Raw genomic sequence first — 15,661 nt, 5'->3', positions numbered from 1 at the left:
AAAGGGAACTTAAGGATGAAAAGTGAAAGGTCGACAAATAGGTGTATATAAAAATTGATACCAAAGAAAACAAAGTCAGGACAAAAGAGTGAGGCAGATGAAATGAACATCAAAGAAGAGATTTGTATTAGAAAAAAAACAGTTATGAAGTCACTGATTCACAAACTATCTAGAAGTGAAAGATAAAGGTATGAGAAAAATCTTGGACATCATCATTATTCCTTGCAAAATCAACTGAGTTCATCAACAACTAGCATTCTATAAGCCTAATTCACCATCTATAAAAAAAAATTTATGAGAAGTTATAAATACAGGATGTCCCAAAAGTCATAGTACAGCTATTTTTTTTTTTTTTGGTGTGAGGCAATTGGGGTTAAGTGACTTGCCCAGGGTCACACAGCTAGTAAGTGTTAAATGTCTGAGGCCGGATTTGAACTCAGGTCCTCCTGAATCCAGGGCCTGTGCTCTATCCATTGTGCCACCTAGCTGCCCCGTACAGCTATTATTAATAGCATGTGTGTGTGTGTGTGTGTGTGTGTGTGTGTGTGTGTGTGTGTGTGTATATGTACATAAAAATTAAGCTTTAATAGACTGAAGCTGCACTAAGACTTTTGGAATGTCCTGTCTGTCAATGGAATCTGTAATGAGGGAAAATGCAGGCTTCATTAAGTATTTTTTCATGAAGACCACCACTTTGTACACAAGTATTTGAAAGACACAGAGAACATAATATCATACTATATTTATAGATGACTATTTTTAAAATAGTTTTTCCATTTAGCACGGTAAACTACTTCCTTAAAGCCTCTTTTCCCAACAAGAAGTCTCCCGTGGATAAATGAAAATTGTGCAAAATTCCTGGAAAGATAGAACAACAGAGAAGTTTGTTTTATGACCTTCATTAAAATCAGACAGATCATAAAATAAAAAGATGAGCCTGAAGGTGTGCCTAGAGTCCAAGTTAAAGGGGGTTCTCCACCTTTTTTGGGTCACGGATCATTTGATCAGTCTAGGGACTCATCACACTAATGTTTTTAAATAACTGAAGGATAGGCTACATTTCAGTTAGAGGTGAGTGAAAACAAAGACTTTTTCCCCCCATCCAAGCTCAAGGCTTAGAACCCCTGCTATATGATCGCATCCTACAAATGCTTGTTTGGGGATGACATCATACCCACTGCCCTTATAGAGCTATCTGGACCACTCAAAAAATGTGTCCTAGGCATCTACCCAGGGTAGTGACGTATGAAATGTCTGAAGAACCAGCATAAAGGATATCATCAGAGAAAGGCATGTGATTTAACAAAAGACAGGCTTGTCACATGGCAAAAGGGAAGTGAGGAATAACTGAAGCTCTCCAGCTGTTCTCAGAATGCCAAGAGAAAGGGGAAAAGGGCCCAGTCAGTTGAGTAGACTTCTTATGGAAAACTTAGGAGAGGATGTGGTCCAGGGTTGCACAGGATGGGCAAGCCTGGATAGGATGGGATCTGTATCATTGCTGAAAACCACCTTACTGATGAGATCCCAGATCCATGTTGCCATTTTAAAGTGTTGTGAAGGCTTTGTGTACTTATTTTAAAGTATGCCAAAGGTGACTCTCTTTTAAATCATCCATAGGATGAAATTTATTCAGGAGAAAGAGACAGTATAGAATAGTGGAGAGAGTGCTGAACTTGGGAATCTGAAAGATCTTGGTTTAAATTCTACCACGTATGACCTTGGGCAAGTGACTGAACCTTTCTTGGCCTCGGTTTCCCCATTTGTCAAATAAGGAGGTTTGGACTTTATAATTTTCCAACTCTAAATTTATGTTCCTTAATCCACGAAATACATGAGGCTAAATCTTAACAACTGTATAGTAATTCTTTTGGAAATCTTAATCATGTACTCTTAACCTTTATATGACTGGCATTTCAGAATAAAAAACAAATAACCTCTTCCCTTATAGACTGAATCCTCCTTTGTGACATTAAAGAGGAGCTAAGCAAAACAAAAACAAAAAAAAACACCCTGTAAATCAATACAACTTTAAATAATATAAAGTATAATAAATACAACTTTATTTAAAAATGCAAAAAAACAACAACCAAAACTTGGTTCACAGACCATAACGAAAACTGGCCATGATCTAGATTTGGTTCTCAGGCTATAGTCTGCCTTGGCCAGTGCAGTCCCTGACAATTCTGAAATTGTTTTTCAATAAACAAAATTAAAAATAGAATAATGAGCTTAAATGGGATCTTAAATTATCTTAAACCAAGATATAGTACAAGTGTAGTTACAGGGAGACAACTCTGGATGGGGCAGTCTACACTTTGATAGGATAAATTACATATTAATGATGTTTATTGTGAAAAGAAAAAAATCAGAAAAATATATGTTGTAGACATACATATGGATTTTTGTTTGTTTGTTTGTTTGTTTTTGTGGGGCACCGAGGGTTAAGTGACTTGCCCAGGGTCACACACCTAGTAAGTGTCCTGTCTGAGGTGGGATTTGAACTCAGGTCCTCCTGAATCCAGGGCTGGTGCTTTATCCATTGCGCCACCTAGCTGCCCACATATGAATTTTAAATATGCAGTAACCATTCTATTAAGAATCAGAACTTTATTCTGAATCTATACAAATAAGGAAAGACAGGCCCGTAAATGTTTAAGCACTTTTCCACTGGTCATACGACTGAGCTGCACAGACCTTAAATATAGTCGAGGTTTCCTGTCTGTTACACTGACATATATCATGCTTAGAGTTCTAAATACAAAAGGATGGAATTATCAACTTAACCCTCAAAAGTAGCATATGGCACTAAACAGGCAAAATGACTCAAAAAGTGAGGACAAGGGGGCAGCTAGGTGGTACATTAGATAAAGCATTGGCCCTGGATTCAGGAAGACCTGAGTTCAAATCCAGCCTCAGACACTTGACACTTACTAGCTGTGTGACCCTGGGCAAGTCACTTAACCCTCACTGCTCTGCCCCCCTCCCCACAAAGGTGAGGACAAATTAAAAATAATCGATTTTAAGTAAAGGAAGCATAAAGTTCAGTATGAGGAATTTGAGGGAAAAGAGTAACTTCATTAGAGACAGTGGAGACCAAGATGACTTTATTTTTTTAAAAATAGGTAAATAAAAGAATGGCATAATCAAAATATCAAGAACATAAGAGTAATCTGAAGTTCTCTATACTTCCAGGGTATGAGAAATGCCAATAAATTAATTACAAATAAAACTTTAAAAAAAACTTTACAGTAAGGGGAAGGAAAGTAATACCCAAGTTATTCTGAAGTTCACCAAAAATTAGATTTTTCCCCTAATAAAGCAATGGATTTTAATAAGCTGTACCAAAATATCCTTAAAAACAACTGGAATAATTAACATCGACACTCAGAACAGTTCTAAAGAGGAAGCAGCTAAACATCAAACACCTTGCAATTGTAAATTATTTAAGAAAAATGACTGCATAAGAAATAAAAAGGTAACTAATATCTCAAATAAATAATCACAATATCAAATTTGGTAGAGTAAAATCACAAAAATTCTAAATCACCGAATCCATGTTACAAATTCAAGCTCTGTGGCTTGTGTTAAAATTCTCACCTGATGCAGACAACCTGTGTGCCCTGGAACAGGTTCCTTCACCTCCCTGGGTCTCAATTTCCTCCACTTCTAAAACAAAGATGAAGTCTTGCTGTCCTCTGGGGTCTTTTCCAGTCCTACATCTCTAGTACATCCTATGAATCAGCAAAACTCAGGCTCATACTTCTCAGTGTTCATGAAAGCATGGATCAAGATCTCAACGCTGTACACTTAGACTTTCAGATATTCTCTTTTTTAAAACCGAACCCTTCGAAAGCAGTGCAGAGCCTCAGCAATGCAGGGTCAGACCTGGAAATAGCAGCCTCCTTGCAAAGTACCTGCTGTTTTCAGCCCAGCCCCAGCAGGCACCAGCCAGGAAAGTGGCCTCTGTACCTGGGAGAATTGGTAACTGCCTTTGCAGGCACTATAGCCCCTGAAGACTAGAACAAGATTTCTCAACTTATTATCAAATGATAAGCCAGAAAATGAAACTACATTAAAGAAAACACACTGGCCTCTGCTTTGACAGTGCATCCCTGAGGGCCATGGGGCCTTCCCATTGGTCTGGAAGCTCAAATTTCTTGTGTCTTCTTATCTGGCCCATTAGAATGTGTGCTCCTTGACAGCATGGACTATGGTGCTCTGCTCTATCAATACCTGCAGTGTTTAACTCAGTGCATTGCACATAGTAATCACTTAATAAACACACTTTTATCCATTTGTTCTATACATTTAAGATAAATGAGAGTTTAAAATTTAAATTCCTAGCAAGGAAGAAAAAAATAAAAAATTATCCATTTCAGAAAAGAATTGGTGGAATAGTAAATGCATTAAGAAAAAAACAACAACACATGGTGCTAAGTTAATAGTAAAGTTATCTGTCTTAAAATTAATTCTGATTATTCTCCGAGGGTGTTTTTTATTTGGTCTGGTCCTATTAAAGCACGTTCAAAAATGGTGCCACTGACTAGAACAAAGTAAATGTTCTGGGGTTTGAAATGCATAAAATAAGAAGAAAAGAAACTTTATAAAACTCCTTACCCCTGAAATCCAGCTCAACTCATCAGTGCTGTTGGGCACTCTTAGCTCATGCCTGGATGCATATTGGGCACCTTAGATGACTGTCTACTTGAGATTTAAGAGGGTCTGATGTCTGTGATCTGGCAGTTCTAGTATCAATCATAGTTCCTATTACTATGCCCCAAACAGGATGTATAAAGAAAGGCTGACTCCACATGATTTATGCTATTAAAATCTTTTCCTTTCTCAAGGACCCAGCCACACCCCCAGGTCTCCACAATCAGAACAAACTAGCCACTTCCTACTTTACTGAGAAGATCCCTGTGAGCTCTCTCCTTAACTTCCTGCCTTCAGACCTCAAACATTTTCATTGTCTTGACTGATTCCCTTTTCCTCCTCTCTTGTCCCAGAAGGCAATGGTTCTATTTCTTCCCTAGGCTGACCCCATCCCTTCTTCCTTCTCATCAGGACCTTGCTCTAAACAATGACCTCCTCTATGGGATATCTCTCACCCCTAAGCCTTTAAAAAGTAATCTGGTACTTCTACCTTCCTAACAGAGTATTTTCCTCTTTACCAACCCTTACCATCTGGCTGGTCTTTCTCCCTTAGAATTTGTAGCATGGCATCTACCACTCTGACTGATCCTGTTCTCCACTGGTTTTCTTCTGGACCTGCTTATGGTGACTGTTCCAAGGATCCTTCCTTAGCCTTTCACTACAACCTCTCTGATGCTAAATTCACCTTCTGTATACACGGAGCTGAGAGATCCTTTTACTTCCCTAGCAAAAAATGCAATAGTCATTTACTGCTTTATCCAAGAATTAAAGGCCCTAAGTAATGTTAAAACCTTATGGAGTTTCCTCAAAGTCTTGTGTTCCAGCCAGACTGGATTCTTCCTCCCTGTCATCTGTGTAAACCCAGCACTTCCCCACTTTCATCTTTATGGATGCTTTAGTTTACCTCATTCCCTGGGTCTGAAGTGCCTTCCCACCATTCATTTCCACTTTTTGAAATTCTATTGATCCTTCAAGCAAATGTCATCACCTCCAATTTTCCTGCCCCCATAGTCAGAAATGATCTCTCCTTCCTCCAAGCACACCCAACACTTTGTTCTTATTCTGTTGTATATTATATTTATCGTTTTACCATCATACACATCAACCATGTGCCATAACTGCCCCTACTAGCTCAAAACTTCTTAACTTGAGGGTCACGATGCCCTTTGGGATCAAATAACTGAATGTAGGGGTTGCAAAAACTCTGGCATCCATACAAGGTTCTGTCTAGCTATTTTATACACCCATATACCTGGGGTGGGAGTCAAAAAGGTTTCAGAAGCCCTGGGCTAGATCATGAGCTCTACAGGGCAGGACCCAAGGCCTACTGTCCACTCCTTCTTCAGTGCCATGAAAACGGTTTTGCATTTTTTTTTTTTGGTGAGGCAATTGGGCTTAAGTGACTTGCCCAGGGTCACACAGCTAGTAAGTGTTAAGTGTCTGAGGCTGGATTTGAACTCAAGGCCTCCTGACTCCAGGGCCGGTGCTCTATCCACTGCGCCACCTAGCAGCCCCAGTTTTGCACTTATTTACGGTGCTTAACGGTGGCCACAGAACTAAAACAAGTTAAATGCTAACATCTCACCATAAAAGTGTCCTTGGAACGCATGGCCCGTTGTAATAATAAGGTACTTTGAATATAATTTCCTACAGAAAGTGTCCAACTTCATTTTGGTTTAAGCCAGACTGTGTGCCATAAGAGGCAATATTCCTGTTTTTCTACAATACATCATTACTATTTTGCTACTAATTTAGTGTTCAACCTTGCCTAAATGTCTTAACGCAAAAACCTCATTTCAATGAGCACTCTTAGGAGACCAAAGAAAATCATTATGCTGGGCACTGAGAATGCAAAAGATTAATAGAAAACAATCTCTGCCCTCAAGAAACTGACATTCTACCAAAACACAGGGTCAAATTCTTTTTAAAAGGTAAAATAACAGTTGCAATAAATGAATTACACCCCCATTAAGCTGACATCTTAGCACTGAAATGAAAGTAAATAGAAGTTAATAAAACTAGACAAGGTAGAAAAAAGCCATTATCTATATTGTGAAAGGTAATTTACAATGCAGAAAAATTATAGTTAATTTGGAACCTAATCTTCTGTGTAAGTATTGTTTATCTTTAGGAAAAAGACATGGACAAAATCTCAAAAGGCAGAACCGTATAAAGGACCATAACAGTCTTAGAATAAAAAAGCCTGAGTTCAAATCTCAGGTAAAACAGATACTACTTAATAGCTGTGTGACCCTAGATAAATCAGTGTCTCTATGCTTCAAGTTTCTCCATCTGTAAAATGAGATTAATAATCCTTGCTTTACCTATCTTAGAGGTGTTATGAGCAAAGTGCTTTGGAAATCTTCAAGTGCTAGGCCAAGTCTGATCTTCTACTAAACTGAAATGACAGAAATATGAAACAAAAATTGTAGTCTGGGGGCAGCTAGGTGGCGCAGTGGATAGAGCATTGGCCTTGGATTCAGGAGGACCTGAGTTCAAATCCAGCCTCAGACACATAACACTTACTAGCTGTGTGACCCTGGGCAAGTCACTTAACCCCAATTGCCTCACACCCCCCCCAAAAAAATAAAAATTGTAGTCTGGGTATCGCGGGTGGCTACAGTTTCATTATTCTAAATAGTATGATATATAAATGTTTGCTGAACAGTCTGAGTTTTACTCTTGTAACTTGTCAAATTTTTCTGAGTCTGACACTTGTTTTATCTAATTTAGATGTTAACTTTTATTATTTGGGTCAAAAATATATATATTTCAAATGCAGATAAAATTATTTTAAAGCAACAGTGCAAAAGTTTAATTGTCCACTAAAGAAAAAAATTAGACAGTGAAAGGAAGAAAAAGTATGTGAACAAAATGTGTTAAAATAACTTTAGTTTAGTTTTACAATGAAGACAAGGAGCAAGTAATAGTGACGGAGAAATAAATTTTATTGCTGGGGGAATTTATGTGTAAAAAGAAGAAAAACTAAAGGTGCTCTGCTTCAAAGCCTTCCATAATATCAACTGCACAACACAGTTAACCTAAGACCAGATTCAGAGAGTAGGGTTTGTCTTGGCCTCAACATCTGGCCTTACTGCAACCCCTATGGCCCACACTAAGACATAAGTGCGTCTTGGGGTGGGGGTGGGGAGGGAGGGAGCAATAGAAAACAAAAATTCAGGACTAAAAAATAATGTGATGTCCAAAAAAGTTGCAAGGTCCGCCCTTCCAACTGATATATCAGATTTTACTTTCACCACCTCTTCTGATTCAAAACTTAAATGGAAGCTTGGGGGCGTTAGTGACTAGAGTTCCAGATTTGTCATCAGGAAGATCTGAGTTTGAATCCTGTGCCAGATACTTACTGTATGACCCTCTGAGCAAATCACTTAACTTCTCAGCCTGTTTCCTCATCTATAAAACAGGCAAAATAATAGTCCTTCTCTCACAGGGTTATTGTGAGTATCAAATGAGAGAAAATGTAAAATGTTTTACAAATCTTCGAGTGCTATGTCAATGTACTGTACTGTGTACAATCTACCATACTATTCCTTCCTTTTCCTAGGAGCAGATCTTGCCTAAGCAGCCCCCTGTATGACTTGGGGGGATTCTCATGATTTAGAGGTAGAGGAGACCATCCAATCCAACCTCTCCCCTTTTACAGGTGAGGAAATGGAGAAACAGAGGGAATTAATTCCCATTCTAAGGCCACACAAGTAGTAACACAAGCGAGAGAACTGGAACTACCAAGATGAATTATAATTTTGTAAGGATTAAACCAATAGGGGAGTATAAAGAAAAAGAAAAGAGAAAACTGTATGAATCCTTTCACCATACAAGCAAAGCCCTGCCAGATTTAAGTTGCCAGGTGAATTTTATATTTCTATTTTAAAATGGAATATTATGAAGAAAGCAGAAATGAGGAAGAACAAAACACCATTTACCAGTCATTCCAGTTACAAATTTAGTGATTTAGTGGCTATGACAATTGGCAAATGATTTAGGGAATTTCCCCAATTTGTTATATTCAGTTTTACCATCTGATAAAAGTATAGTCCATAACCTAGACTCAAACTTAACCTGGAGTACTGACAAATGATTGTTAATGGTCAGAAGAGGGATCGAGAAAGAAGAGAGAATAGTGCAACCCATCCCCACTTCAAGAAAAAGACAAGAGAATACCCCTAACCCTACTGATACAGAAGCATCACCTTTGTAATATGAAGGACTGAACTATATGAATCAGCATGCAATTATCTCAAGAGACCAGCCACTTAAGTGTGGGAAAAATAAATGAAGGTAGAAATTGAATAGAACAGATTTGGAATTTACCAAATGGAGACTATAAAGTAACTATGCTTATGCCACATACTTCAGAAGTCTCACATTTAAGGAAACACTCATTTTACATATTAAAAAATAACACTGACAAAAGGACAAATAGCCACTTCTAAATTAAATAGTTCCCTGAAAAGTTCCTCCAGAAAGTGAATTATACTTATGAGACAGAGTTCAATTCATTATGAATGTCAACTTTTCACAATACATTTTCATTTCCCCCCAAAATACCCCAAACAGTTAAAATCCACATATGCCCATACCATGATGGAAATTTGTAGTCATTTCCTTCCATAGGAAGTATTGAGAATATGAAACGATGTCTACCATCAAAAGGAATAGCAAGGAGTGGCTTCCAGTCACTTTCCCATGAAAGAGGACGGGGCAAGGGACTGCTCTTCTAAGGGAAAGGGGGCTTCCATCTATTATGAGAGGTCCACATTTCGTTTCCTTAGTTTCTCTCTCCACTTTTTGCCTGTCATCTGACTAACTGCTTCAGGGATCCAACAGTGCCAGGGTCCAGTGACCCAGGGTGCCAACAGGAAGCCCAGCAATCCTTTCTGTCCCCTCTGCAAAGAGTCCACAATGTCCCCCATCCCAAGGACGTTTCCACTTTTATTTTCTATTTCTATTTTATGCATAAAGAGTAGAAATGTTTCACATTAAGTTGCACCTTCATAGACCAAAGTGAAGTAAAATGAGGAAAAGCCCCTGTCTGTAGAATGTGGTTTCACCAAGTCCCTTGACCTTTTTCAGGGAACTTTCCTCCCACACTTCGGTGTACCAGAGGCCTATCTACATTTAACACCTGCAGAGCTGCTTTCTACATCCCCCACTACAAATCAGTACACAAAACAGTTGAGGAGCCACCAATGTAATCCCACATGATAGAGCATCTGTGTTTACATCTGGCTCTCCTCACATGTTTGGAAGTGATTAACACAGGAAAGGTTAAAAAAAAAAAAAGAAAAGAAAAGAAGCTTAACCACAACCTAAGTAATGTTGCCATTATTAAACATCATGCATGCATTGCTAATTAGGATCCTCTGGCACATTTAGAGTAGAAAGGTATGAAGGCATACAGCAACAGTTGATAAAAATGGGAAAAGTATAACTGATCAAAGCTAAATTAAATAACATGCATCAGTGAGAAGTGGGTCTCACTTTAAAAATAAACATTATTTGAAATTTTATTCCATGTTACAATTACATATGTCATTTAAATAATCAGTTTTATCAGTTCATAAAAAAGTGTGATCAGCACCACTACAATTCCTGATAGTCTCTCAATAATTATGAGAATGCCAAGTTTAAGTAATGCCTCTGAGGTGATAAAGACCTAATTATAAAGGCCTACACTACTTATATGATGACACTAATACAAATAAGGTAAAAACAAAAAAATCATATTTTCATGTTTATCTTAAGATAAAAAGGTGTAACTGTCACTTTTTATTAAAAGTGTTGGTACGCTTACACAAACAATGTTACAATAATTGGGCAATTAGATATTTCTGACATTTGAACTCAATTAAAAGCTTTAAAAAATTTAGTAGTACATTTATACAACTGATGAAATATGCAAAGTATAAGGAGAGAGTGACTTTTAGTGGCCCCAACCTGAGGCTTCATTAGTATGGTAAACAACTAAAAAAGGAAATCCCCTTCCCCTGCATGTAAATGGACAAGCCCTGGGAAACAGAGAGTAAGTTTGAGCACTGAGGGTATAACTGACTTGACCACAATAATAATACAGCTAGGTGTTAAAAACAGAACTTGAACTCAGGACTTTCTGAGCTCCATCCCCTATACCACACTGCCCCTGTAGTTACTTCGTTCAACAAATATGCATTTTAAAAACTGTCATTTCAATTTTTATGTAAGGCTGTATTGCATTCAGAACAGTACTTCTTTCAGTTGGCAGTTTGAATGCATGCAAAACATGATCCCTAATGAGGAATGAGGGTGGGTGCAGGAGGGGAAGGGGGGAGGAATAAAAAGAGAATCATCAAAAGGAGAGGGTATCAAAGGACAACCAAGTAAGAATAAAAACAAGAGCAGTATCCTAAAGTTGTTCATGTCTTGAGTCTATTGGTAATACCTTAAGGCTAACTAAACTGCCATGTAATCTGTTTACTTTTTAGAGAGACACAGGAATAATTTTTTAAAGCTGTATCATTGCTTACTTCAAGGATTAGGATAATTCCCTATAAGGAAAAAAATCTCAGTGGAGACTCTCTTATCATTATATTATTAGAATTTTCATATGAGATTTCATGTTCTCTCTGCTCCTATTGTAACTAAAATATAGCCACTATAAAAATGGCAATCATTAAGTCCTCAAGCCCTACTCCCCAAACACACACACACACACACACACACACACACACCCCCTCACCAATATAGAAGATAAAAAACAAAAACAAACTAAGAACAACACAGGCCTTTTAGTAATACCATTTGGGCCCAACTGCAATTTTAAGGTAAAGATTACTAGATTTGAAAATGTTTCTATCTAAATTTCAATTATGTTATATCTGCTGCTTAAAACCAGCACAATGTGAAATAATTTCACAAAAATGATTACATTAAAGGTTCCAAACATGGTAGGAGGTAAAAAGGCTCCTGGTAGAGTAGTACAATATCTCTCTTTTGTTAGCATCCTCTACTGGTGGATTCCAAAGACAGCAAGGAAAGTGCCTCTAACGTATGCATGTACCTTTCCATTTGGTTAATATACCAGAATGACAGGCATAAGTTACTGGAGAAGACTTTTCCAAAAGAAAAGGTTGTAAGAAGAGGGAAATATATTTTAAGAGTTAATATATACATATACATAATAAACAAAGCAACCAGAGTCATATTTTGAAATCAATTTAAGCAGCTCTAATTTACCTCCATTAAAGATGACTAATAGAATTAACATAAAGTTCACTGTATAAGGTTTGTTCTACAGACAAACACTACTCAATTGGTTGACTAGCTGTCAACTTAACATTACTTGATACCCCTATTTTACATCCTCCACCCAGAAAACAGATATTCCAGAAAGGAAATTCAAATGTTTTACATAAGCAGCATAATCTGCTAATGCTTTCATCTGGAATGAACAAAAATTATTTCCACACAAATGAAAATTAGTACCTCTATGAACACCTCCCATCGTAATCATAGCTTATTTCTTAACTATAAGCCTTTGAGGGTTAACATTTTTCACTGGCAGTTCTCATCAGAAAATATCTGCAACTTAAACACGACTGCGTTGCTAAGAAATATTAACCAGTGCCCATCCTGAGATTTCACTGCAATGGCATGACAAGCTCATTTTTAATTCGCAAAATATATTGCTATTTACAGCCTAGAAAACAGCTACGCTAATCATCTATGAACGAAATGCATTTCAGAACAACAACAGAAAAAGATGCAATGCTAGATCCCAAAGTGATGAAAATGGAAGGTACCTGTAACAGTACTATCTTATACACCTTTTGTTTTCTGTGTGATGCATGCTGCAGACAAATCGTTTTGCGCTAACCAGCCTCAAATCTGTTTGTCTAATATTAAACACAAAGGAAAAACACTGACAGGCATCGCGGTAAATAAAGGCGTCCCCGGAGGATGAACGCGGCAGACAGGAGGGGGCTGACATGCCGCCGGCAGCACACAACTCAACCCCATCTTTTTGTCTACCTGCACAAGTTGCCATTTGCCGCGGCGATCCAGAGCCTGCCTCTTTCCTGTGGCTTTACCAGACCTTTCCGGAACGCCTTTTCCCCTTAGGTCATCTGTTGATATGCTCGGGAGGAGAATATTCCTAGGACGGGATGTGGAGGAGAAGAGCCATTCTCTCTCCCGTGCAGGTAAACATGTTTACAGCAGCTGCACAGACACTGGTGGCTCAGACTCACATGTCACACACATGTCGTCAGCAACAAGAAAAGCCCCTTCCTCGGACGCCCAACACCGTAATCAGAGGAGACGGCGCCGCGCTTTCCGAACTTACCTTTCATCCAGCCTCCCGGCGGCGGCGGCTCGGCGGCCCCCATGCCAGGGGCGCTTCCTACCCCGGCAAATGAGCCCGGCCGCGCGCCCCCCGCCCCCGGCCGCCCCCAGGCCCGCGGCGGCAGCACAATAACGCAACTTTAAACCGCAACTTCGCGCGTCCTTCTCAGCGAGGCTGCTTATTGACGTGCTCCAATGGCTAATAACATCCACCGCCCCGAGCCGCAATTGAAGTTCGGGTCTATTTCAGAGCCCGCTCCAGGCGGGGAGGACCAGCTCAGAGCCTTCCCTCGGGCTCCAGACAGGAAGCCCACCCCCACCCCCAGCCCCCACACGCCACCTCAAATTGCGGTAAAGGTTACAGAACCTCCCATTCCACAGCCCACGGGAGAGCGAGGAGGGAGACCAGCGTTTCTGCTTCAGCACATCCCTCCTTTTCCCGAAGACAGCGACGCTGTCACAGGCACGGCGTGTCCATCTCCCCCTCCTCAAACTCATTTCAAAAAGAGCCCACGTACCCCAAAGCGGCCCCGAGCCCTAGGGCTGAGACGTCCATGTCATTCCTTATATAGACTCGGCAGCTCGGCCACGCCGTTCCCACCCAGGGTTCTGCACGCAGGTACGGGGGCACCACCACGAGAGCCCGTAGGGAGGAGGGCTCGCCCGCCGCCCGGCCGCCCGGGAAGGGCTCGGGCGGAGACTCGATAAACTTGCAGGGGCTCGGCGGCGGCGGCGGCCGGAGCCCTTTTCGGGCTGGCACCCTGTCGGAGTGGGGGGCGGGGGGCTTCGCCCTCCAATCAGCCCGGATCAATAAGCACTGCCGCAGCGGCGGCGGCGGCGGCAGCAGCTGCGGCCGAGTCCGTCCGTCTGTCCCCCCCTTCCCCCCTTCCCCTCCTTCCCCCCTTCCCCTCCCCTCCCACTCGAGCCCGAGCCGCAGACACGGCTTCACGCTCCGCTCCGCGCGTCTCCCCCAGGTAACAACTTCCCCAAGAACACACACGCGCACCGACCCTCTCCCCACGTGCCCCCCAGCGCTCGGGGGCGGCCGGGGCTCGCGAGCCAGGTAACTTGCCCGACGGCCGCGGGCACCACCCAGGGAGGGCGGACAGCAGCCTCCCCCACGCATCCGCTCTCTCCACTCGGAAGAGACAACTTCGGGCTCCCCCTCGCCCCTGCCCGGGAGCTGGCGGCGGGGGGGCCGCCGGCACGAGCTCCCCGCCCCTCCTGGCGCACCGAAAACACAGTTCCCAAGCACCCCCCCCCGCCCCACGCAAGGCAAAGAGCACGGGCGCGCCCCCCCCCCGGACCGTGCGAGTGCAGGGGGCGGGGGGCCGCTCTCGCCCCCGGGGACGCGGGGAACAAGTTTGTTCCTCTGGCTCCCGGGGGCCTCCGGGTTGCAGGAGAATGACACCAAGGAGGGCTGAGCAGGGAGGAGGAGGAGGACGAAGAGAAGGGGGGGGGGGCGGGAGAAGCCGGAGAGAGAGACCGAGAGGGGGAAAAGTGCGAAAAGCCGCGGTGGCGGCTCCGCCCGCGGCCGGAGAAGTGGCCCCGCCGCCCCGAGGGGCCGGGGATGCAGCCGCGGCGGCGGCGGCGGCGGCTAACGGTCCAGGGAAGCAGGCGCGGCGGGAGCCGCTAGGCGGAGGGACGCCAGGTAAGAGGAGCCGAGCTAACGGTTCAGGCAGAGGCAGCCGCCGCCGCCGCCGCCGCCGCGGGGCTAGGGCTGGGCTGGGGCTGGGGCTCGGGCTGGGGCTGGGGCTCGGGCTGGGGCTCCCGCTCCGGCTCCGGCTCCGGCTCCGGCTCCCGCTCCCGCTCCAGCCCAGCCGGGAGGAGGCGGCGGGGGGCTCCCAGCACTACTTTCTACTTTCCCACTCGACTTTCCCCGTCCCTCGCCCCGCGGCCCCCCGGCCCGGCCCGGCTCTCCCCGCTCAGCCCCGGGCGCGCCCCGGCGGCCGGGCTCGCCCTGGGCCCCGCCGCTCCCCGGGCCCGTCCGCGGACTCACCGTTATTGCGCCGCGGGTTCGCCTGCTTTCTGCGCTTACACCTGGGGCCATCCGCCATGATCCTCTCGCTTGTGTCTAAATGCTCGAGTCACCTCCTCCCCCTCCCTCCCCCTTCCCCCCCCCCTCCGCCTCCACCCCTCCCTCCCTCCGCTCCCCCCCTCCGCTCCCCCCCTCCCCGGGCTCCCCACCGCACCTGGTTTACGACACTCGCGGCTTTACGACATCACCTTCCTTACACCTAGAGGCGGTCGCTCTACGACCGGAACCTTGTTGCTAGGGCGAGGGCGGTTTGCGGCAACGGTGGGCGCTGGCGAGCTTTGCAACTGAGGGGCCGAGGGGAAAGTTCCCCCTCAGGTACCCGGGGGGTGGCGGGGAAGCGGGAGACGGCCAGGACCTGGGTTGGACAAGGTAAAGAGCGACTCGAGCGAAGCAGCGCTAGCCACCTCCTCCCGCGTTCACGTCCGTGTGCCCCCTCCGTTCCCCGGGACATCCCCCGCCCCCCCCCCCCGCCCCGGCCCCGCTGCGCTCGGGGCCGATCTCCTGCGCCCTCCCAGAGCAGGGAGGGGGCATTTAGGCCGGGCTGCCACTCCTCCCACCCGTGACCCGCATCTGGGGGACTGTCGTGTGGACACGTTCCGGGATGTCTGACAGCTGTCGCGCGCGCACACC

At 43.8% G+C, this 15,661-nt stretch overlaps 1 protein-coding gene across 4 annotated transcripts in view; it reads right to left on the bottom strand.

The window, feature by feature from the left end:
- The window catches only part of ZEB1 (zinc finger E-box binding homeobox 1), a 199,337-nt gene extending 184,236 nt beyond the window's left edge, over positions 1-15,101 (bottom strand). For 2 of the 4 annotated variants that reach the window (XM_043966477.1, XM_043966480.1), the window contains exon 1: positions 14,993-15,101. In XM_043966477.1, the coding sequence (XP_043822412.1) occupies positions 14,993-15,050 (58 nt within the window). In that variant the 5' untranslated portion in view covers positions 15,051-15,101. Of the gene's footprint in view, positions 1-12,681; positions 12,873-12,994; positions 13,054-14,992 lie in introns of those variants that run through there. The other 2 variants (XM_043966478.1, XM_043966479.1) reach the window with 2 other exon arrangements.
- Positions 15,102-15,661: the final 560 nt, after the last annotated feature.

Source organism: Dromiciops gliroides, chromosome 5, assembly GCF_019393635.1.
Source record: "Dromiciops gliroides isolate mDroGli1 chromosome 5, mDroGli1.pri, whole genome shotgun sequence".
NCBI lineage: Eukaryota > Metazoa > Chordata > Mammalia > Microbiotheria > Microbiotheriidae > Dromiciops > Dromiciops gliroides.
This window is presented reverse-complemented; position numbering and strand designations above follow the sequence as displayed.